General features: G+C 47.4%; 1 protein-coding gene and 1 pseudogene across 1 annotated transcript; both read right to left on the bottom strand.

Moving 5' to 3' along the window:
• Positions 1 to 384: 384 nt before the first annotated feature.
• Positions 385 to 885, bottom strand: LOC101540613 (U1 small nuclear ribonucleoprotein C-like; annotated as a pseudogene).
• A 20,616-nt stretch (positions 886 to 21,501) lies between these two features.
• Positions 21,502 to 24,224, bottom strand: LOC129401650 (class I histocompatibility antigen, Gogo-C*0203 alpha chain-like). Its single transcript, XM_055124383.1, has 6 exons — positions 24,158 to 24,224; positions 23,616 to 23,882; positions 23,211 to 23,489; positions 22,390 to 22,665; positions 22,109 to 22,271; positions 21,502 to 21,559 (listed from the first exon to the last, which is right to left on the bottom strand). Exons 1-6 carry the CDS (start codon positions 24,222 to 24,224, stop codon positions 21,502 to 21,504), a joined length of 1,110 nt encoding a protein of 369 aa, XP_054980358.1.
• Between the last annotated feature and the right edge of the window lie 468 nt (positions 24,225 to 24,692).

The raw sequence follows: 24,692 nt of genomic DNA, 5'->3' as shown, positions 1-24,692 counted from the left end.
AAATGTATTTTGAGGTGAGCCTGAGTAAATTTTCATTAGGGAGAAAGATGTGTAAAAACAAGAGACCAGAGAAATAATAACACATTTCCATGATTTCTGAGGAATACAACACTTATACCAATGATTTTACAGTCTTTTTTTTCCTTTTAACTAAGAGTCGACAACTTTATTTCCATGTTTCACAATACAAATGAAAAGTTCTGTTTTTTTTGTTCCATTTACTAGCCCCCTCCAGAACTATCCTCTCTCTGATGGGAAGGGGGGGGCAAGTCTCCCTCTAGCACCCCTGGAGAAAACCCAGAGTCACAGCACCACGATCTCCTGGTGAAGAAGAACAAGTGACAGAAGTGGAGAGAGAGAGAGAGAGATCGGCTCCCTCTCTCCTTATCTGTCTGGTCAAGTCATTCCAGGCCGAGTGGGCACCATCATGGGGAGGGCAGGGGGTCTCATCACTGGAGGCCGGGCATCATGGGCATATGGCCTCCCATTGGTGGCCTCATTCCAGGAGCAGGTCCCACTGTCATCATCCCAGGAGGAGGGGTCCCATCTTCGGCATCATGAGAGGGCCTCCCATGTGGGGTGCTGGCATCATCCAAGGGCGAGGAGGACCCGGGAGACTGGGCGGAGGTGGGATCATCGCCCCCGCAGGAGGAGGGGCAGAGAACGGAGTCCGAGGAATCTTGCCTTGTTGAAATGCAGCAGTTGTCCTGTCAATCAGGCTCTGGGCCTGCGCCTCCACCCATTTCTGATAGTAGTCTTTCACATTCTCTTTGTGTTTCCTGCCGCTGCAGTGAGTCTTTCTCACAGATGGAGAGTCATGGGTGAGGTACGTGTCGCAGTAGTCACAGTAAAACTTAGGCATGATGCTCTGCAGGTCATTGAATGCTCGTGATTTTACAGTCTTGTTTTTGCCCACCAACCCCCAACACTGGGGGGGGGGGTTCTGAAAGCAGTTGCTGGGCCCGCTAAGCCATCACTCCATCTCTCCCTTTCTTTAGGGAGAAAAGTCCTTTTTGAGTCTGCAAACAGGAAGACCTTCATACTCTCCCCCTTAAAGCTGAGGCCAAGTCTGATTTAGAAAGACTGGCAGACTTCTTTCTCTAGAGAAAGAGTCCCCGGCCAGGGCTGAGACCCACACTGGGGACTGAACAAGATCCTACCTAGAGCTCCCAGTGGGGTCTGCGAGGCCAGGGGGCTCCAGTGAGGCTCCGTGCCACCAGCACCAGCTGCAGCACACCCGAACCCTCCACACTCTCTGCACTTACTGGTGTGAGACTGCACCCGACAGTGCTCAGGGGTCACTTCTGAGCAGATCCAACCAGCCCCCTCCCAAAACCCCCACATGCGAGGCAGGTGCTCGGCCGCCTGAGCTCTCTCTACGGCCTCACTCAGATGCAAGCATCGCCCCATTCTCCTCTCTCGTGTCCGTCTCACCCAGGGAGTCAGGCAGCCGGCTCACCAGTGACCCTCAAACGCCAGCAGGTCTGGATGGTAGCTCACATCTGTGAGGGGTGAGCCAGGGAGGCTCAGCTGGGTGACAGAGAGTGGGGGGCACCGCCCTTCTGTCCCGAAGCCTTACAGGGCCTGTGATGCTTAGGCCTCTCTCCAGAAGAGACAAAAGCAGTCAAGGCCCCGGCCTAATGCAGCACAGCCCTGTCATGGCAGGACAGGAAAGCCGCAGACTCTCAAGTTACAGCGCAGCAGAGAGTACAGTGAGAACCCCTCCCGACCAGGCTCCTCACCCTGGGTCTCTGTCCCGGGAGCAACTGGCGTGTGGGGTCCCTTAAGGGGCACATGGGCTCCTCCCCCATCTGCCAGGTAAGGGGGAAGTCTGCACAGACACCCCCAGGGGGGGCCCTGCCCTCCCACTTTCTCTACTCAAATGCCAAAAGGCTACAGCACTGTGACCTGCTTGAATCACCAACAAAATATTTTAAAAATCTTCTGCTGTCACCATTCATTACATTTTTTAGCATTTCAAGAACCCCAAATCACCTATGTTGTTTGTCAAGTCGTGTCAAATTGCAACAACGTACTTTTAGATAGTGGTGGAACCTTGCTGATGGGCGCTGGGCAGTTTCCAAATTTCTGCTATTACAAAACAATGCTGCCCGTGCGCACACGCGTGTGCGCGCGCGCACACACACACATACACACACACAATAGACTAAATTCCTAGAAGTAGAATTGATGGGCCAAGTGTGTTGCAGTATTTGTGTGTGGTGGGGGAGGGTCGCTTTGGTTTGGGTCACTGGGAATCAAACTCATATTTTTTTTGCTTGGTTTTCGTTTGGGGGCCACACTTGGCGCTGCTCAGGCCTTACTCCAGACTCTGTGCTCGGGGTCACTCCTGATGGGGCTCAGGGGACCCTAGGGGATGTCGGCTGCGGACAAGGCCGGCCCCTCTACACTGTGTTTAAGATTCCCTCCCCGACCGCCTTCCCGCACTGCTGTTATGATGCGCACGGCTGCGTGCCCTGGCAGCGGGGCTGCAATCCTTGCACCCTCCAGTCCCTGCCCCAGTGTTCTCCGCCCTGGCCCATCCTCGCCTGAGCACTTCGCGGGTGTCGCTGCGGTGCTGCCGGATGGTCGCCAGGGGGCGCACTCCCGTCGTGCGGTTCACGCAGGCCAGGCTGAGGCGGGGCGGGACTGCGGGGACTTAGGGGACAGCGGGCAGCAGAAGGGCCGGGAGAGGGTAGCAAAGGGTTGCGGGACAGTGCGGGTGGGGAGCCGTAACGGTTCTCTTCAATTCTGGACTCATGTTTCCACGGCAGGCGCTCTGAGCATTCCCGCACGCTTTCCTCCCGCTTCTTGACTCCCTCTGCCCGTCCTGTCCAGCTGTCCCTCTGCAGGCAAGCCTGCCCAGGCCACCACCGTGAACCACCTGCACCATCTCCACTGGGAGGGTGGTGCTCAGGGGCGCCCCTGGCGGGGCGGGGGATGTTGCACACTGCCCTGGCCTCTGGGCTGGCCTCCCCACACGCAGGCTGCCAATTCGCTCCCACTTCGCCTCTGCAGGTGGTCAGCAGGGGCCGAGCACTGGGGGATGGGCTGTTTCCCTACCCGTGTGGCCCTCCGCTCCTAGCTGCTGAGGACCACAGAGATGCGACCTGAAAGAAGACTGGCGCCTCCACCCAGGGATGGGCAGGATCCTGGCAGGAGTCACTGAACAGAAGCCGCAGTGTCAAACGGCAAATCCTCAAGGCTGGGGAGGCCCAGCCCGAGCTGGACGCAGAGGTCAGCCTGTGAGCATGCGCCACAAGCCCAGAGGGCCCCACACGCACAGAACACAGCGCTGGAGGGGCTGGTGTCCATTATCCCACACTGCCTGGAGCACCGAGGGCCGCAAAGAGAGGCCTGACCCCAGTACGAATGGGCAAAAGAAGATCCGGGAGGGGCTGGAGTGATAGCAGGGGTAGGATGTTTGCCTCGAATGTGGCTGACCCAGGTTCATTTCCCAGAATCCCATATGGTCCACCAAATACCGCCAGTAGTAATTCCTGAATACAGAGCCAGGAATATCCCCTATGCATCGCCAGGTATGACACCACCCTCCGCAAAAAAAAAGAAGACGTGGGAGCATCACACAGGCCACCTCAACTAGGAGCTCAACTCCTGACAAGTGCAATTGTGAGCACCACCACTAAGGGAGCACGGACCTCGGGGAGCACCCTGCCAGGAGTGATCCCTGAGGGCAGAGCTAGGTGTGCCACACTGTCCCCTCCTCACAAAGAGAAGTTTCTCCAGGAGACACTACTGGTTGCTCCTGCTGTGGTTTGGGGGCCACACCCGGCCATGCTGAGAGACCACAGCGGGCCAGAGATCGAATCCGAATCTCCCACAGGAGGGGCCTGTGCTCCAGCCCTTGGCATCAGTTCTCTGCCCCCTCCAGGGGATTCTAAGATGGAAACGGGCCCCAGAGCTGCTCGACAAGCCCAACCCGGCAGCCAGCAGGGATCGGGCCGCCTCCAGGGCTCCAAATCTGGGCCTGTGGCTCTTCCCGAAACTCCTGTAATCTCAAGCATGTGGGGGAGGGACGTTTCCTGGCCCACCGGCTCTTTGGGGTCCCCCCAGTGGAAGGCAGCCAACACCCTCTCCTCCATGTCCTTCCCCGACTCCAGAACTCACCCAGGGGACAGCGACTGACTCAGACACTTCCTGTTTTCTTGGCCACAGTGACAAGGGGGTGGACACAGGGGCTGATGACCAAAGGGGGGTTCGAAGAGAGGCACGGCTGGAGCTGTGAGTTCAGCCTCTCTCCAGACACACGGCTGGCAACACACACAGCCTGCACCCCAGCCCCCTGAGCTAAGGCACATCACTGGCCCCTGGGCGTGTTGTAAGGGCTGATGCTTTTAAGAAGGTGGTTTAAAAGATTCTTTTGTTGCTGATTTATTTCTCTCCCTACCTTCCTTTTGTTGTCACTGCTGTTGGTGCCTTCACTGGTGTCACACACTTGGTTTTGGAGCTTGCTGGGGTCACACACTTTCAGTGCTCACACACTTTCTGGTTGTGGTGCTCAGAAGAGAACATCATTTAGTTGTGGAGCTCCTGCACACTTGGTTGTGGTGTGAAAGATAGAGCCCTTCTTTGCTACGGGGCCAGGATCATACAGACAGTGCCACCGGGACCACATGAGGCATGTGGGATGCCCTCGTATCTGCAGGTCAGGCCGCCTACACTGAACAACATTCCAGACAGTCAATCTAGCCTCCCCTTCTAGACAGGAAAGCTAAGCTAGTTCGGTGAGGTTGGGATGTGGCTCAGGGGTGGAGCATGTGCCTTCCATGTATGCAGGCAGGGTTCCATCCTGGCAGTGCAAAAACAAACAAAATTTAGGTCACTGAAAGGTAATGATCTTAGACTAGAATAACAAGCTTTTTGTTCTTTTTTTCTTTTTGGGTCACATCCAGTGGTGCACGGGCTTACTCCTGACTCTGCACTCAGGAATTACTCCTGGGGGACCATATGGGATGTCAGGGATTGAACCAGGGTTGGCCAAGTGCAAGACAAATGCCCTACCCACTGCACTATTGCTCTTGCCACTGACAAGTGTTTTCTAAGTGTCAGAACATTTAAAGTATTTAAAGTAATGTTTAAAACTTATTTATATCCAAGAAAATTAAAAATATTCTCAAGTGCAGATCCAGAGAATATTGAGACAGCGGGTAGGGTGTTTGCCTAGCATTGAGGTGACCAAGATCCGATCCTCAGCACTGCACATGGTCCCCCTGAGTCCCACTAGGAGTAAACCCTGAGCGTGGCCAGGTCTGAGACCAAAATAAACAAACAAAATTGAGTGTTTCACACAAACTGCAGGACAGCCCTTAGCGTTCTTTCTAAAGAACCATTGAGGGAAAGAGAAAAATAAAATTTTTGACTCTTTGGGGAGTAGGTGGTGAATAGCAAGAAAATTAAAAAAAAACAAAAATAACATAAGGACATAGTGGTTGGTATTACTCACTTCGGTGGTGGTGAGATGCAGTAACTGTACATTAACACTACATATGTCACTTTAACTACCCCAGTAAATATGTTTGTATGTGTAAAATAAAACATGTCATCAAAGGGAGAAACTGAGGAATGTGTCTAATTAGGGGGTGAGGGTGACAATTGTTAGTGATGACCAAATGGCCCCTTCCCTCCCTGATGTGCTGTTGAGAATGGCACTGTGTGTCTATGGGCTTCCCATACCTCTATCTCGACTACCACACCCAAACTGAGGTGCTTTCTCTGATGTATAGAATAGCAGCCTCCTTACAATACCACATCACCAAGACAAGGAGAGTCTGAGACCCGACTCGGCTGGAGGCGCCTTTGAGAGACATGACTGGGACCCCACCCAGGGGGAGTGACCCTGGGATGGGATCCTAGGAGAGAAAAGAAAACCATAACATCCAAATATAATGTGGGGATATTCGTGATACTGTCCTGACATGGGCTTATTAGATGTAGAAATGTGTAAGCCATAAAAGATGAAGAATGTTCCTAAGAAAAGGAACAGGGAGTGGAAGGAAAGTTCCCTTCTAGTTTCTAGGTTTGGCATCAAGAGATTCTGTGAACATAACGAACCTCAGACACAGCACAAGACCCCAGAGGTTTCCCTTCCGCAACTCTCCGCCAGGCTCGATCTTCATTCCAGGACTGCTCTGAAGGCACCTTCATCCCATGAGTGTCCTCCTCCAGGTCAGCATCTCAGCCTGAGTCAGACCACAGCCCCGCCCCTGAAAGTAGGAGCGAGCAGAGCGGCGGCGCCCCCGTGTGGCCATAGCGCTGAAAGCCACTCTGTCATAACTGTGCTTCCTAGCAGGGCTCCCAGGAACAGGACAGGCTGTGCACACTAGGGGCGTCCTATCCGGAGTCAGGTGCTGTGTCTGAATATTTTTCCTAACACATACTCACAACTTTCTAAAAATGATTGAATATAGATGCTCTTTGAAAATACAGTTGAAGCCAATCTGCGTATAATTTATGATTTCCTAAAATTTTAAACAGAACAGCCTGGCAAGCTCCCCATGGCGTATTCGATATGACAAGTACAGTAACAATAACAGGTCTCATTCCCCTGACCCTGAAAAGAGCCTCCAATCATTGGGAAAAATCAATAAGGAGAGGCTGCTAAAATCTCACGGTTGGGATGAATGGAGACCTTACTGGTGCCCGCTTGAGTAAATCGAAGGACAACAGGATGACAGTGATACAGTGATGCAGTGATACGTACATAGAGGCTCCTCCTTTTTCATCACCGTGAGCACTGGCTTCAAGTGTGATTAAGTAACATGTACATGACAAATCTTTGTTAATAATATTGTAAACCACAAAATCTTAATCAGCAAATTTTTAATATATATATTTTTTATTTTATAAAGTAGTTCACAATATTTGATTACATTTAATAATCAAACACCTATCTCACCATCATTACACCTTCCCACCACCATATTTCAGATGTTTCTATCCCAAACCCAAATCCTTGCCACAAAGCAGAACCGAAATAATATATTTAGTATTGTTTGTTATGAAAAACCGCTGAAAATGCCACAAAAAAGTATCCTTAGAGGAAAGAATCTGAAGATTGTTGGGTTTCACCCAGAAGTCATTAAGCCGTTCTATAAGAGATCACTAACATGTTGTTAAAGGTTGAGCCTTGTGTGTGTGCTCTCTCTCTCTCTCTCTCTCTCTCTCTATATATATATATCTGTAAAAAATGCACAATTCCATCTAAAATTGGTTGCCTCCTACTTTGAACCCTACCAAATGTGGTTCGGTAATCTTGGAGTATGGGTAGGGTCGATGCCGCAGTCCAGGAGTAGATTCACTCGTGAGTGATGTTTGGCCATGAGCATGGCGGCTGCTGAGTTCTGGAGGTTTTCAGCTGCCAGGGTTGGATCCTTGGGGCTGGGACTGGGTCTCACCCACCCGCTCCAGGGTGTCCTTAGCGAAACAGCCTGGGTGGGGTCTGGCAGCATGGTTATGGTGAGCGTCATGTTATGCTCCCTTCCAGAAGAGAAGGACGTGTGATCTATAGTAAAGTATTTTTTAAATAAAAATAAACAAGAATCATAACAACAACTCCAGGTCATGCTGCTCTACCCAGAGCCAGAGTGAACCCCTCTAACATACTGGTGCCCTCACTGTGCTGAGATGAGATATTAATCCCCAATATCTGTCACTTATTCCTTCTGCTGCTGATTCCACAGGAATCATTTCTAAAGTTTCCATCCCTAGGATGAATCGAAGGATAAAAGAGGTTAAAAGCCCCAGGACCCTGGACTAGGAATAGATGGGGAATGTCTCCTGGAAAAGTGAAGGAGGGAGGAAATAGTGACTTCAGGGGATGGAGGCCAAGTAAAGTGGAGAGGGAAGAAGCAGAGGGAAGGGGCAGGGCAGGGCCAGCTAGTGGACGCCTGTGGGGAGGGATGGGTTTGTGAAGATCAGGCACAGGGAGCAATGGGAAGGGGTGAATTTGTTGCCTGGAGGGTAATTATTAGAGCAGGAGTTAGCTCTGTAATTGACTGGTAAACTACAGCTAACTTTCAGGCATTTCCACACACTTCAATTCCCCATACTTTGAGTTATTTCTTAAACTCAAACACACAGTGAAGAGTAGAGGATAGAGGAAAGGAGAGGAGAGAAATGATAGGGAAGGGAAGGGAAGGGAAGGGAAGGGAAGGGAAGGGAAGGGAAGGAAGGGAAGGAAGGGGAGGGGAAGAGAAGGAAGGGGAGGGGAAGGGAGGGGAGGGGAAGGGAGGGGAGGGAAGGGAAGGGAAGAGGAGAGGAAGTCTGTGGTTCCTTTCTCATGCTCCCTAAGGAGGGAGGGATGGCCAAATTATTATGGGCCTATTTTAAAATCTCAGCTTAAAATTCAAGATTATAAATAAATTTGTCTTCAGTGGTTTTGGTTCCAAAGGAAAGAAATGTCTTGTTTCCAAAGAAGAAGAATTATAACTGACACTGGTGGAAAGATTTGTATTGAAATATTATCATCGGTTACTTTATAATTCATGGTTCTTTAATAAACAGAAAAAAAATTTAAAAAGGAGAATCATCAGAGTCAGTGAACTGTTTCCACTAAGCTAGAGTTCGATCATCTCTATCCGAAGAGGAAGCCTAGTGTAGGATCTCAATTGCAGTTTAGGGCTTATTTTCTCAAATTTCATATGATGGTGATTTTCTTTTATCTTTCTTTCTTTTCTTTTCCTTTCTTTCTTTCTTTCTTTCTTTCTTTCTTTCTTTCTTTCTTTCTTTCTTTCTTTCTTTCTTTCTTTCTTTCTTTCTCTCTTTCTCTCTCCCTTTCTCTCTCTTTCCTTCTCTCTTTCCTTCTTTCTTTCTTTCTTTCTTTCTTTCTTTCTTTCTTTCTTTCTTTCTTTCTTTCTTTCTTTCTTTCTTTCTTTCTTTCTTTCTTTCTTTCTTTCTTTCTTTCTTTCTTTCTTTCTTCCTTCCTTCCTTCCTTCCTTTCTTTCTTTCTTTCTTTCTTTCTTTCTTTCTTTCTTTCTTTCTTTCTTTCTTTCTTTCTTTCTTTCTTTCTTTCTTTCTTTCTTTCTTTCTTTCTTTCTTTCTTTCTTTCTTTCTTTCCCTTTTTTAAAGTTTTTTGGCCATACCCAATGGTTCTCGAGCCTTTCTCCTGGCTCTGTACTCAGGGATCACTCCTGGTGGGCTTGGGGGAACATATAGGGTTCTAGGGGTTGTACTTGGATCAGCTGCGTGCAGAGCAAACACCTTACCTGCTGCTCTGGCCCCAAATGATGTTACACAGTCTATTTCATGCTGATCTGAAAAATATCTCTAATTGCGTATGAACATAAAATACCAATCATATATATCTTATTTGTTGTTAAAACCATATTGACAGGATGTGGGAAATGAACAAAGACAGTTTTTGGTGAAGCATCCGGGAGCCTCTCCTCCAGAGTTAGCAAATGTCAGACAAAGGCAGAGCTGTTGTGAGAGGAGGAGTTTCAGATCTCTGCCCCCTGAGATAGGGTTTGGAGACTGAGATTTGGAGGGGAGAGATGCTCGACCAGCCATTGTCTGGGAGCCCTAGGAGACGTGCACACCGGGGGAGACTGAGTGACCCTGAGTGAGGGAGCCCCTGCCCGCTCTGGGTTGACTTAAGACACTGGGTTCAGCCAACCAGCTCCCAGTGCTGAACAGGGACCCTCCAAAGCATTGTGCTGCTCACAGAGGCAGAGGCAGAGCACTGACCACCCCATGCAAATCCCTGTCCTAGTTGACATTGTTAGTGACTTCTGGCTGTTCTCCCCTGGGGGAAAGTGACTCCATGGGACACTTGACAGAATGCAGACCTTAAGGAGTTTATTAGTGTTGTTTGAACTCGTGCACTTGATTCATTCACTCAGGGACCACTTTTCCTACCTTTGTGGGCTTGGATGGAAAGGTCATCTATGAGTCCTGGACTTTCTAGTTCCATAAAATTGTTCTAATTTTATTTCTAGCTAAGTGGGTTTGAGGAAAGATTATTAAAGTTGTTGCCAATTTGTAGCTTAAACTTTGTGATCAAACAACTTACACGCACTGTAGGACGGAGCCACCTGTGTGAGACCTGTCGCTCCAGTGCCCGAATCTCCATTTGATCTCTGTGCGTCTGTGATGGAAAGTGTCAGGGAGAGACAACACTTGCGCTGCTCTCCCACACTGTCAGCCTCTGTCTGGGCAGTTCACTGGGCTCGGAGCCAGAAGTCCTAGGTTTGCATCCTTGTTTTGCCACTTACTGGCCTTAATGACCTTTACAATTGATTTCTCTTCATCTGTATAATTAGAATGATTTGCAAAATCTTTGCTAGCTCAAATTCCACTATTTTCTGTCCCTTCACTTTCTTTGTTTTGTATTAATTTTTCAGGACTGAACAGGGAAGCAAACTGCCAGGAGTGACAGTGAGACTGGACCAGTTCCTGTCTGAGCATGAAGAAGCCCCCAAAGTGGGCAGAGAAGTAGCTGAGGAAATTTTCATCACTTTTACCGAGAGCAGGAAGGAAACATTGCTCCTCCTAATGTCAGGTGGGGGCTTATTCTCTACAGGTGTCCCAGCTCTCCAGGGACTGTCCTGGTGCTTTCTCCTGGTGCTAAAAACACTCACAGATATCCCCGGTGGTTGAACTGCTCTGGCCTCTGGAAAAAACTGAGGATCCAGCACTTTGGACTGAGAGTTCACACTGAAGAGGAAAAAGGGACATGAATCTGCCGTGAGAGGCTCTGGCATTAGGTTCTAAGTATTTTGGGCAACATCCTGCTCAGTGAGCCCATAAAGTTGACTGCTATTTTTGTGTTGTCTATTTTGTCTGTAATTAAAGTAACATTGATACTATAATGCTAATTCTTATGCTTTTGGTATAAAAATTACTGTACTTTCTCCATCAGAGTGCTTAAGACCCACCCACACTGCACTTGTTGTTTTTATTTTTGTCAAGTTATCATTTATATTTCATGCCTATGATTTTTGATATCAACCAAAACTATCTGTACAGAAGACCTAAGATCAACCAAGTAGCAAAACAAATAAAATGCACAAATATCTTTTCAAATGAAAGCTATTTATTTAACATTTTTTTCTTTTTTTTTCAGTTTTTTTTTTTTTAATTTTATTGAATCACCATGTGGAGGGTTACATAGTTCTCAGGATTATGTCGGTTATACAATTCTCAAACACCCTTCCCTTCACCAGTGCCCATCTTCCATCACCAACCCCCCCAGTATACCTGCCGCCCCCTCCCACCTCCCCAGTCCCCACCCTTGTACATGATAAGTTTCACTTCATTTACGCCTTATCTCTATTACATTCCATGTTTCAACACACAACTCACTACCGTTGTTGGGGTTTCCCCCAAAAAAGAAAAACAGTCCTATTGCCAAGGAGGCATTTGATAGTTCTCCACTGCTAAGAATATAGAGATATTAAGTCCCGCTGTTTGTTACATAACTTTTCTTTTTCCCCCTTGCCCCACGCCACCGAGTTCACGCCTGTTTAGTAATCGCCACACTGCCTGACAAGGGAAAAAAAAACGAAAAGGATGGTTATTTCCAGTCATCAGCAGGCGTGGGGCTCTGGCTTAGTTGATAGACTAGTAGAGTGTCTGCAAGCAGTTTCTGGAACCAAAGGTCTTGCGCTGGTATCGGCTCCGGCTCGAGATTCCACCAGCGTCCCACTGTTCCATGTAGATAATTTTTCCCCTTATATCCCATTCCCACGCCACCAGGTCTGTTTGCTTAATGGACATCACACTGTAGTTGACGACACGCCGCGTTTCTTCCCGAGAAAGAAGAAAATTTCTTCTCAGCCGGCGTGGGGATATAGCTTAGTTCAGTCTAGAGAGATGGCTACCACTTTGATTGCCTTCAATACTTCAGCAACAGACTTACTATTCTTGTTAGGATCTCCCACAAAAGTCCGACCCATTAGAAAGGAACCATTACATATTGCTAATGCTAAGATGACATTAGGTCGCGCGGCCGCGGTAGCGGCCAAGAGGTTTTGGGTTTCTGTATAAAGTCCAGGGAAAGTACAACCAGAAATAACATCACTACAGACTTTTACCCTTTTATGGTGCTCTTAAGATGGAGAAACCTAGAGAGAGGCTCGGCGTCTCCATTTTGAGCTCAGGAAAACCGAGGACCCTGCGCTGTGCTCAGGAGGAAGGAGTTGAGAGAGAGAGAGGTTAAAAGAATTGGGGGATGCCTGGTTCCCACTGTTTCAGCGCGCCGTGGGGTCTCTGGTCCCATGGAATCAGTTCAGTGGGCTGCTTGGAGTCCAAGGGCGCTTCCTTGGGCTCTTCCATTATGCTCGCTCCACAGCAGGGTCCAAACGGAAGCACACGTGGTGGAGGTGGGTTTAAGTATCTCTTCTTTTTTTATTTCTTAATGAATCAATGAGAAGTACAGTTACATACTTATAAATTTTCCTGCTTACGTTTTAGTCATACAATGATTGAGTACCCATCCCTCCACCAGTGCCCATTCCACCTCCAATGTTCCCAGTATCCCTCCCACAACCCCTACCCCATCCCCACCCTACCCCTGCCTCTATGGCAGGCATATTCCCTTTTACTCTCTCTCTCCTTTTGGGTGTTATTGTCTGTGATACAGGTCTTAAGTGGCCATCATGTTCAGCCTATGGTCTACTTTCAGCACGCATCTCCCATCCTGAGAGGGGCCCTCCAAGCATCCTTTACTTGGTGATCGCTTCTCTATCTCAGCTGCCTTTTGCCTCAGCATGTGAGGTCAGCTTTCAAGCTATGGAGCAATCTACCTGGTCCTTATCTCTACTATTCTTGGGTGTTAGTCTCCCATTATGTTACTTTATATTCCATAAATGAGTGGAATCCTTCTATATCTGTCCCTCTCTTTTGGACTCATTTCACCTCGCATCATACTCTCCATGTCAATTCACATATATGCAAATTCCATAACTTCATCTTTTCTAACAGCTGCATAGTATTCCATTGTGTAGATGTACCAGAGTTTCTTTAACCACTCATCTGTTCGGGAGCACTAGAGTTTTTTCCACATTCTGGCTATTCTAAACAGTGCTACAATAAACATACAACTACGGATATCAATTCTACTATACTTTTTTTTCATCTCTATGTTATATTTCCAAAAGTGGTATTGCTGGGTCAAATGGGAGCTCAATATCTAATTTTTTGGGAAATGTCCATACTGTTTTCCAAAAGGGCTGAACCAGTCAGCATTCTCACCAGCAGTGAAGGAGAATCTCCTTCTCCCCACATCCAGTCCAACACCAGTTGCTTTTTTTTTTTTGGATGTGAGCCAGTCTCTGTGGCGTGAGATGATATTTCATTGATGTTTTGATCTGCATCTCACTGATGATTAGTGATGAAGGACATTTTTTCGTGTGTCTTTTGGCCATTGGGAATTCTTTGAGAAAGTTTCTGTTCATTTCATCACCCCATTTTCTGATCGGGTTGGATGTTTTCTTCTTATAGAGTTCAACCAGTGCTTTGTATATCCTTGATATTAGCCATTTTCAGGTCAGTATTGGGTCGATATCCTTTTACTTTTTGTAGACTGTCTTTGTATTCTGGTCACTGTTTTTATGAGGTATAAAAGCTTCTTAGTTTTAAAATAGTCCCATTTGTTTATCTCTGTTTCCAGTTGCTTTGTCAGTGGCATGTTATCTTTAAAGATATCTTTATCTTCAATGTCATGAATGGTTTTGCTGACCTTTTCTTCAATGTACCTAATGGATTCTGGTCTGATGTTGAGGTCTTTAATCCATTTTGATCTGACTTCTGTGCATGGTGTTAGATAGAAGCCTGAATCCATTTTTTTGCATGTAGTTGTCTAATTTTTCTACCACCATTTGTTAAAGAGGCTTTTATTACTCCACTTCACATTACTTGCTCCCTTATCAAAGATTAGATAGATGATCATATGTTGAGGGTGTGTGTAAGGATAGTCAACCTTTTTCTATAGGTCTGCAGCTCTGCCTTTGTTCTAATTCCCCGTGTTTTAATTATCACTTTGTAGTAGAGCTTGAGGTTGGGGAAATTGATTCCTCCCATCTTCTTTTTCCCAAGAAATGCTTTAGCTATTCATGGGGGTTTGTTGTTCCATATGAATTTCAGTAGTGTTTGATCCATTTCTTTGAAGAAATTCATGGGTATCCTTATAAGGATCGCGTTGAATTGGTACAATGCTTTGGGGAGTATTGCCATTTTGACAATGTTAATTCTCCCAATCTATGAGCAGGGGCTATGTTTTCATTTACTCATATCCTCTTTTGTTATTTCATGACGAAGCATTTTGTAGTTTTCTTTGTACAGCCTAACCATGTTAATTAAGTTGATTCTGAGGTACTTGATTTTCTGAGGCATATTGTGAACGTGATTGCTTTTTTCACGTCACTTACTTCTCTCTCATTATTTGTGTGTAGGAAAGCCATGGACTTTTGAGTATTGATTTTATAGCTTATGATTTTGCTGTACAAGTCTATTGTTTCTATGAACTTCTTGGTAGAGGCTTTAGGGTTCTCTAATTATAGTATCATATCATCTGCAAATAGTGAGAGTTTGATTTCCTCCTTTCCTATGTGTATGCCCCTAATATCTTTTTCATGCTTAACTGCTATTGCAAGTTCTTCCAGTACTATATTGAAGAGAAGTGGTGAGATTGAGCATCCTTATCTTGTCCCTGATCTTAGAAGAAAAGCTTTTAGTTTTTCCACATTGAAGATAATGCTTGCCATAAGTTTGTGGTAGATGGTTTTGACTGTATTGAGGAAAGTTCCTTTGATACCCATTTTGGTGAGAGTTTTCATCATTTAATGGGTGCTGGATCTTGTCTAATGCTTTCGCTACATCTATTGATATGATCATATGGTTATTATCTTTTTTTGTTGTTGTGATATGATGGATCATGTTGACTGATTTCCGAATGTTAAACCATCCTTGTATACCCGGGATGAATCCCTCTTGTCATGGAGTATGATCTTTATGATGAGTTGTTTGGATTCTGTTTGCTAATATTTTGTTGAGGATCTTTGCATCCATGTTTATCAGGGATATCAGCCTGTAGTTTTCTCTTTTTGTGGTGTCTCTCTTTGCTTTTGGTATTAGGGAGATATATCCCTCATAGAAACAGGGAGAATTTCTTTCTTTCTTTTTTTGCTTTTTGGATCACACCCGGCGATGCACAGGGGTTACTCCTGGCTCTGCATTCAGGAATTATCCCTGGCAGTGCTCAGGGGACCATATGGGAGCTGGAAATCGAACCCGGGTCGTCCTCCTGCAGGGCAAACGCCCTACCTGCTGTGCTATTGCTCCAGCCCCCAAAACTGGGAGAATTTCTGTTTCTTCAATTTCCTGGCAAAGCTTGAGAAGAACTGGCAATTGGTCCTTTTTAAATGTTTGGAAGAATTCACTAGTGAATCCATCGGGACCTGGGCTTTTGTTTTTGGGAAAACTTTTGATTGCAGTTTCAATTTCCTTGATAGTAATAGGTCTCTTCAAGTATTCCAAATCTTCTTGGTTCAGCCTTGGTAAATTATAGGAATCCAGGAATTTATCCATTTATTCTAGGTTCTCCCAATTTGTGGCATACAACTTTCAAAGTAGTCTCTGATGATCCTTTGAATTTCTTTGGTGTCTGTTGTGATATTCCCCCTTTTCATTTTTGATTCAGTTTATTAGGGTTCTTTCTCTTTCTTTCTTTGTGAGTCTTTCTCATGGTTTATTAATCTTGTTTATTTTGTCAAAGAATCAGCTCTTGGTTTCATTCATCATTTTGATTGTTTTTTGGGTTTCCACGTTGTTAATTTCTGCTCTAAGTTTCATTATTTCTTTCCTTCTGCCTGGTTTAGGATCCTTATGTTGGTCCTTTTCTAAGATCTTGAGCTGTGAAGTTAAGTTATCTATGTGGACCCTTTCTTTCTTCCTGAGAAATGCTTGCAGAGCTATAAATTTTCCCCTTACCATGGCTTTAGCTGCATCCCACAGGTTCTGGTCTTCATTTTCATTTGTTTTCAGGTATCTTTTGATTTCTTTCTTGATTTCCTCTCTAACACTCATTGTTCAACATTGAGTTGTTAAATTTCCAGGTGCTTGATTGGGTTCTCCTAGTCTGTGTGTGATTAACATCTATCTTCAGTGCATCGTGGTCTGAGAAGACAGTTGATACAATTTCTATCTTACTGATTCTATTGTGACTCAGCAAGTGGTCTATTTTGGAGAATGTTTCGTGTGCACTGGAAAATAATGTGTATTTATTTTGGGGGGATGTGAAGCCCTGTATACATCTATTAGCCCTTTCTCTTCTGTTTCTTCCTTCAAAGTCAGTGTTTCCTTGCTAAGTTTTAATCTTGTTGATCTATCCAGAGATGGTAAGTGTCGGGGCTGGACTGAGCCATCAGGATGAGCTCATGTAGACTGCACCACACACAGGCAGGAACATAGGGATCCATGAACATGGCCGAGATTTCTCGTGTGTTCTGACTGGTTTGGATGGAGCAGAACATCTTTTCCTTTAAGCTGCCTTCAGTAAATACTTTTTTATTGAAAGAGTCAGTTTTCCTTTTCTCACAGAAGCCTGGCTTGTCTTTGACATCCAGATTTCAGGTGCTAGCCCAGCCTGGTCTTTGACATGCATATTCCAGGTGCTAGCCCAGTCTAGTCTTTGGGGTGTAGATTCCAGAATCTTGCCCAGCTTGTCTTTGGGATGCAAACCCAGATGCTTGTAGTCCAGGAAAGATTTCGGTTACAGTTTTGGTTCTGTATCTCATTCCGGAGGCCTAAATCCACTGATTTGCAGACAAAAGGAAACAATACATGCCTTACTGCCTCAATGTTCTTTCTGTAACTTCTTTTGATGTTGTCACTGTATTGAGCCCTTTAGAGGTAGGATGGTAATAAAAGGAGATCTCAGGAAGCTCTACCTTTTGTCACAGGATCTGAGCGAGTCCAGTCCATACATGAAATATAATATCTCTCTCGTTCCTTGTCTCAGCCCCTTCGACTGAATGAGCATTCACTCAACAAATAAGGTGATGTTGAAATCTCCAAATACTCTTGTGTTGCTACCAATGTCCTCCTTAAATCTATTAGCAGTTATTTTAAGTACTTAGCTGGTCCCTCATTGGGTGCATATATGTTAAGGAATGTGATTTTCCCTTGATTATTAAAAAATTGCCTTTGCTGTCCCTTCTAATCATTTTCAACCTGAAGCCTATGTTCTAAGACACTAGTATGGTCACCCCAGATTTTTTGAAGTAGTTGTTTGCTTGCAGGATTCTTTTCCATCCTTTTACTTTGAGTCTGTGTTTGCTCTGACTGTTCACATGTGTTTCTGATAGGCAGCAGAATGTTGGGCTCAGTTTTTGAAACCATTTTGCCGCTCTTTGTCTCTTAATTGATGCATTTAGACCATTGACATTGAAAGAGATTATTGTCATGGGATTTTTTGCCATCTTTCTTTAAGGGTTTGTTGTGCTTATAAGGGCTTTCTTGTCTTACAGTAGCCCCTTTAGTCCTTCTTTTAGGTTTGGTTTTGAGTCTATGAAGTTCCTAAGCTATTGTTTATCTGTGAAATAGTGTATCATTCCTTCAGTTTGAGTGAGAGTTTAGTCAGATAAAGTATTCTTGGTGAGGTGTTCATTTCATTGATTTTTTACACTATATCCCACCATTGTCTTCAGGCTTGGAAACTTTCCTCTGATAAGTCTGCTGTAAATCTCAGGGGTGCTTCTTTGTATGTTATTTCCTCCTTTGACCTTGCTGCTTGCAGTATTGTGTCTCTATCTGTGGTATCTGTCATTGTGATTATGATATGTTTTGGGAGTCTTTTTATTAAGGTCTCTTTTAGCTGGCATCCTTCGGGCTCCTTTGATCTGGATGCCTGCATTCTCCAGCTCTGGGAACTTCTCAACAATGATATCTTTAACTGTGACTTTTTCTTTGGGGTTGCCTCCCTATCCTTCTGGTACTCTGATGGTTCTTATATTGTTCTTCTTGAGTTCATCCCCTAGGTCTCTGATTCCCCTAGAGCTATTTTTGAGGTCTTTTCCCATTGTGTATTGTTGCCTGTAAGCTTTCTTCAGCTCATCTTCAAGCTCACTGATTCTATCTTAGGCTGTAGTCATTCTACTGTTGAGGGCAGTCACTGAGTTTTTTATTTCATCTACTTAGTCCTTTATAGTGACACTTCTGTTTGTAGCTTTCTTATTTCTGTTCTCATTTCTCCCTGTATTTTCTTGGCTATCCATTCCACTATTTCTTTCATGTCCTCCTTTAATTTACTGGATGCCTGATCCACCATTTCTTTGAGTTCACTGAACATGTTCAACATTCCATCTTCTGGAATCTTTTCTTTATCCTCTCCTCATGACTGGGATTTTTGATATTTCTTCATGTTGTGTGTTAGTATGGAGGTGGGCCTTCCAGTTCACAATCAGTATTCCCCTCTCTCTCTTTCTCCATGAAATGATTCTGGATGAGCTTGGTCGATGGTGGTCACCTTTTCCCACTTTTAGAATAGTACTTTCCTCTTAGGTTCTCCTTTGATTTATTTGAGGCCTCTAGTAAAGCTTCAGAGGATGTGTTCTTTTAGGCTTATGCAGCTTCTTGTGTTCACCAGTATTTTGGTGAGATTAAAACAGTCTAGTGGACTCTTGGCCTAATGTGTTTTAGATAGCCAGGATGTTCTTCACATAATTAGGTAATGGATGTTGGGGCTGGACTGAGCCATCAGATGAGCCCATGAAGACTGTGCCATACATGGAGGGAACAAGGGCCCCATGAAAATGGGCGAGATTACTCATGTGTCCTGACTGGTTTGGAAGAGGCTGAATACTTTTTTCTTTAGACTACCTTAGTAAATAATTTCATAAATTTCAGCATACTGAAGTTGTCAGTTTTCCTTTTCTCACAGATCCCAGGTACTTAGCTTGTTTGTTTTCAGTATGGATATCCTAGATACTTAGTTTGTTTTCAGTGTACAGATCCTAGGTACTTTGTTTGTCTTCAGTATGCAGTAAAGCTTTTGGCTTTGCATGTTCTTACTGTCATCATCATCATCATCATCATCATCATCATCATCATCATCATCATCGTCCCGTTGATCGCTGAACTTCTTGAGTGGTCTCAGTAACGTCTCCATTCATCCTATCCCTGAGATTTTAGAAGCCTCTCTTTACTAGTCCTTCCCAACGATGCCACATTGGAGGCTCTTTCAGGGTCAAGGGAATGAGACCCAGCATTGTTACTGGTTTTGGCACATGAATACACCATGGGGAGTTTGCGAGGCTCTCCCATGGGGGCAGGAAATTCTTAGTAGCTTTCCAGGTTCTCCCAGGGAAAGAAGTAGGCTATAAGTAGGCTTTCAGGAGCTTGGTTTTAAGTCTCTGGATGTTGGCCATTGGTGGAATTACATGGCACCAGGGGCAGTTTCTGGGTGTGACCACCTAGCTACTGGAAAATGGGAAATCTGGGCAGAAGAGTCCCAGTCCCGATCTGAGCAGGCTTGGAGGTCTCAGCCCTGGGACCCACACACCTGGGTTCCTCTGCTGGTACCTTCATGCATGAGGCTCGTCCGAACATGTGGAGAGGGGCCTTGAGCATGACTGTGGCTATGCTCTGGAGGTCATCGGCCATGGAAGCTCTGCTCGGGGTGAGGAGGGAAGCTGGATCCCACCCCCTCCGAAGGGGCCCTGGGGAGGAAGGACAGGTGCGCAGGCAAGTGACTCTCTTCTTCCTGTACCTCCCTTTTTTGATGACCTCACTGTACTGAGCCAATTAGAGTATGAACAGTAGGATGGTAATAAAAGGAGATTTCGGGCCACACTACTTTTGTCAGTGTCTGAGCGAACCTGGGCCCTCCATGAAATGTATTTTTCTAGTGTTTTTTGTCTCAGCACCTTCAACTGAATGAATATTCACACAACAAATGGAGATTGAGATATGAGTCCAAAGTGCTGGGAAAGGGGAGAATAACTGAGGCCCCAGAAACCACACCCCCTGACACACTGTAGGTCCCAAGGGATGCTGGAAGGTGTTTCCATCTTGATTTTGGGTTGGGGCACTCGAGGGAAACGGGTCACCAGCGGAGATGTCCACACACCTGATGGAAGGAGCGGGCAGGGCTGGATGTGGGCTGCTGCACCTGGGGTGCTGGGCGAAAGTTACTAAATAATGTTTTAAGGTAAAATTAAGGAAGAAATTAAGGAATCCACCTTACTCTAGCTAATTTAATGTTTTTCAAGTATTGCTGATGCAAATGTACAAGGTACAACTTAGTGTTGAGACTAAGATTGCTTATTTGAAGATTTTAAAATAACAATGTCAAGCTCGCATTCTGTTACTTAAAAAATATCAGTTCAGTTCGAAAGATTCAAAAAACATTGTACTGATACTATATGTGTCGACAGGAAAAAATGGTCTCTGAACTAACTTTTCTAAATTTCAAAACTCAAATGTATATATACATGACACTAGTGGAAGTTTCCAACACTCTAAAGGGAGACCATTCATTTAAACAGAGTTTCTATGACAGCATTTTGTGATAAAGTTATTTAAAAGTACACATTTCTCACTTGTTTTGCTCTATCTTGCTACAAAAAGATATGAAATAGATAAATTTCATCAAGACACAAATCATGCCTAATTTAGAAAGTCCTTTTCTTGAGATTGCAGTGTGAAAATATTCAATTAACTATACAAGTCTGCTGCTTTTGAAAAAATTATAAAAATATACACAGTAAGGGGCTGGAGTGATAGCACAGCGGGTAGGGCGTTTGCCTTGCACGCGGCCGACCCGGGTTCGAATCCCAGCATCCCATATGGTCCCCTGAGCACCGCCAGGGGTGATTCCTGAGTGCATGAGCCAGGAGTGACCCCTGTGCATCGCCAGGTGTGACCCAAAAAGCAAAAAATATATATATATATACACAGTAAAACATCAACTTTTCTGTGTGTGCCCAGTCTCTCCAGTCACATGTGCGACAGACTAAAATCAAAACAGAAAACACATGGAGGTCTCAAGATATTTATTTTTTTCTCCTCAAATTTCAGGGATTTCCTTTATTAACCCTCAAGCTCACAAAACAGGAATTAGAAAAATGCAAACCAGATGCTTATTTCAGAAAGGGAGAAACATTATTCTTGAAAACAAGAAGCCAACACAGATGGAGACGGCTGAGTCCTGTCTCTGCTGGCACAGCCCAGAGCATCAGGGAGAGAACGCAGGTCAGTGTGGAGGGCCCGGTGGGCAGGGGTGGGCCAGTCTCCCCCCTCACAGAGTGTGACAGGACACAGACACACTCAGGTCCCAGGGCAGAAGGAGAATCAGCAGTTCTTGATTCACAACAGTGGGCTGTGAGGAACCCAGTGGGGCAGCTGCCTCACACTGAGAGAAAAGAATGAAGAGACTCAGGTGAGTGACAGAAGTGGTGACATCCTGAGCAAGCTCCCAGCATCCCTCTCAAAGAACCCCCGAACACAGTCTGGTCCCCTCTGCCCAATCCCGCCCACTCCAGCCTACAGAGTCTCACCTCTAGGGTTCATGAGAGACTCATCAGAGTCCTGGGAACTGTTGCTCTCTGGGGAGGAACAAACAGGCCAAGGTCAGAGCCTAAGAGGATGGGACTAGAGGAGGATCTAGGGGTGCGGGAGTTTCCGTGGGCTCCGGTCTCTGTCCCCAGGATTCCAGGGCCCCAGCCCTACACACTTATTTGCAGCCTTGAGTGTACTGTCCTCCCTTCTCACCTGCGGGAAGGAAACATTCAGGGCAGGTCGGGGAGAGCACTGGGTCCTGAGCCCACAGAGCAGCTCTCTAGGCCCGGACCCCCAGGAAGCATCAGAACTCTGAACACTGAGGGCAGAACCAGGAAACACCCAGGAAGCAGACACACCAGACTGACCAGCCTCTCCTGGCGGTCTGTGCTCAGCAGGGACAGTCCCTGTGAAATGGGACAGTGTGCACCAGGTTCATCCCCAGCTTATGGAGGTGAAACTGTCTTTTATGAACAAACTTGAGAGCGGCACACACAGGGGAGTGTGAGCAACAGCACAGGGGTGGGTGGTGCTCCCACTAGTGAGGCAGTATAACTAATATGGCAGAGAGACCTCCCAAGTGGGGCAAGACTCAATACTTGCCATGTTAGACTTCCCCCCTTCTCCCCCCTTCTTACCTGAGCGCTTCCTCCTGCTGATCACAGCTGCCACCACAGCTCCAGTGACCACAGCCCCGAGGACAGCCAGGCCGACAATGATGCCCACAGTGAGGAGGGTGGGCTGAGAAGGGGGCTCTGAAAAGGGAGGAAGGAGAGGGTCTGACCCCAGCCCCAGCCTGACCCTCCACAGTTCCCCAGAGGGGCCAACCTTGATCCCCTGAGAACAGGCTCTGTGCCCCGTCCCCCTCCTCACCCCATCTCAGGGTGACAGGCTCCGGCAGCCCCTGGTGCTGCACACGGCACGTGTATCTCTGCTCCTCTCCAGAAGGCACCACCACAGCCGCCCACTTCTGGAAGGTTCCATCCCCTGCAGGCCTGGTCTCCACCAGCTCTGTGTCCTGGGTCAGGTCCTCCTCATCACGCTGCCAGGTCAGGGTGATCTCAGCAGGGTAGAAGCCCAGGGCCCAGCACCTCAGGGTGACCTCCCGGTCAGAGAAGGGGTGGTGCGTGATGTGGCTTCTGGGGGCTTCTGAGGAAGAACAATGAGAAAATTCACACTTTGGGTCACTTCCACAATGAGGTTGAACAGGAAAGTTGGTTTGGAATAGGAGGTAAAAATCCAGACACAAGCTTGGCTGGAGAAAGTGGATAAAATCCTAATTCCTTGGAAAGTTCTAGATCAGCGTTTGGAAAGGAGGCTAGGGTCTCTCAGGGGACACTGACTGTGTCCTGCCCTGGGTGTAGGGTGAGTGACTGAGAGAAGCAGGAGTCAGAGCTGAGATCTGAGAGTTCACAGGTGGCTGCTGGGTCTCAGGGAACCCACTTTACTAGTTCAGAGAAGGTCGCCCCTTCCTCCACCCTCCCACACTGAGAAACCTCATGGTCCTGTGGGCACAGGGTGGCCTGAGGAGGGGGCGGGTCTCCGTGGTACAGAACATGGAAACCAGGCAGGTCCATCCCTCTCCTGACTGAAGAAGGGGCGCTGTTCTGACACTGAACCCCACTATGTCCCTCCTTGTGCGGAGTCGCCCCTCCCCGGGGCAGTCAGGGGTCCTCACCACCCAGGACCGGTACCTGCGTGCATCAGCGTGTCGTTTCCGTTCTCCAAGTATCTGAGGAGCGACTGCACGCACCTGCCCTCCAGGTAGTTCCTCTCATGCTCAGCCACACGCGCCTGCTCCCACTTGCGCTGGGTTCTCCAAGCCTGCGTGCCCGCCGCCGCCGTCCAGGAGCGCAGGTCCTCGTTCAGGGCGATGTAGTCGGCGCCGTCATAGGCGGATTGAAGGTACCCGCGCAGGAGGCGCCCGTCGGACCCCACGTCGCAGCCGAACATCTCCTGGTAGGTGTGAGAGTCTGACCGTCCCGCACAGATTAACCCCGAACAGAAAACGAAACCGGAGCCCGGTCCCCGCGGCGCCTCCCTCCTGGTCAAGGGTCTGGTGTCCCCGTGTTGGCTCGTCCCTGCCCGGCCGCGCTCACCCGCCTCGCTCTGGTTGTAGTAGCCGCGCAGTGTGATCAGGTACACTCGGTAATCCTGTGCGTTGCCCTTGGAGATCCGCGTCTCCCGCTCCCAGTACTCGGGTCCCTCCTGCTCCGCCCAAGGCACCCGCGGCTCTGCCCTGGGATTCGCAGAGTCGCTGTCGAAGCGCACGAACTGCGTGTCGTCCACGTAGCCGACTTCGGTGTAGTGGGGCTCCCCGCCGGGCCGGGACTCGATGGTGTAGAAATACCGCAGGGAGTGGGGGCCTGGGGGAGGGGAAGGGGTGAGACCCGGCCCAACCCACCTCCCGCGCGCCCGGGGCCAGGGTGAGGGAAAGGGAGGAGACGGGAAGGGGGGGAGGGACCGAGAAGGGCGAGACTTAGGGGCGCGGGGGGCGGGGGGAGTTGGAGGTGGGGGGGAACAAGGAGGAACATTTGGGGCATCCGGGCAGGGAACCGGAGAAACTCCTTCTCGGGGGTCCTGCACATCAGTGCCTGGCAGTCCCCACCCCAACGAACTTTCCTCCAGACCCCGCACTCACCAGCCAGGGTCCTGGTCAGAGCCAGGGTCCCTGAAAGCAACAACAGGAGGGGTCGCGGCGCCCACATACTGAAGGACTCTGGCAGGATCTGACTCCCTGGAGATTCCAGTCAGTTTAGAACCCAGAGCCGCGTGGACGCTGATTGGCTGGTCTAGACAGCCACAATAAATGGGAGTGAGGCCTGGGGAGGCATCAGGAGAATCCCGAGAATCCGGGCAGAATGCGCTGACAAGGCCACAGTGGGAGAAGTGAAACTCTGGGGAGACCAGGAATCCCCAGGCCTGATCTCCTGCCTCCAACACCACCCTGGGGACACTGGGAGCCTCACCTGGAACCTGGGACTTCGCCCTCTCACCTGCTCCCTCACCTGATCTTTGTCACATGTCTCCCCGTGTCCAGGGCTGAGTCTGACTCATCGATTTTCCATGGTTTTCATTTCAGTATCTCGTTACAATTTATAAGTTCGTGAGGAGCCCAGAGATGCTTCTGTGCATTCAGGTTATGCCTCTCAGTGTTTGCAGTGCAAGGAATCTGA

The sequence above is a fragment of the Sorex araneus genome, chromosome 2 (assembly GCF_027595985.1).
Source record: "Sorex araneus isolate mSorAra2 chromosome 2, mSorAra2.pri, whole genome shotgun sequence".
NCBI lineage: Eukaryota > Metazoa > Chordata > Mammalia > Eulipotyphla > Soricidae > Sorex > Sorex araneus.
Note: the sequence above shows the minus strand (reverse complement) of the source record. Positions and strands in the feature narration are given on the sequence as shown.

Coding starts and splice junctions, on each gene's coding strand:
- LOC129401650 (XM_055124383.1), bottom strand. CDS start 24,224: ATGTGGGCGCCGCGACCCCTCCTGTTGTTGCTTTCAGGGACCCTGGCT. Junction 23,883..24,157: donor TCTGACCAGGACCCTGGCTG/GTGAGTGCGGGG, acceptor CCCCTCCCCCAG/GCCCCCACTCCCTGCGGTAT. Junction 21,560..22,108: donor TCTAACATGGCAAGTATTGA/GTCTTGCCCCAC, acceptor CTCCCCAGAGAG/CAACAGTTCCCAGGACTCTG.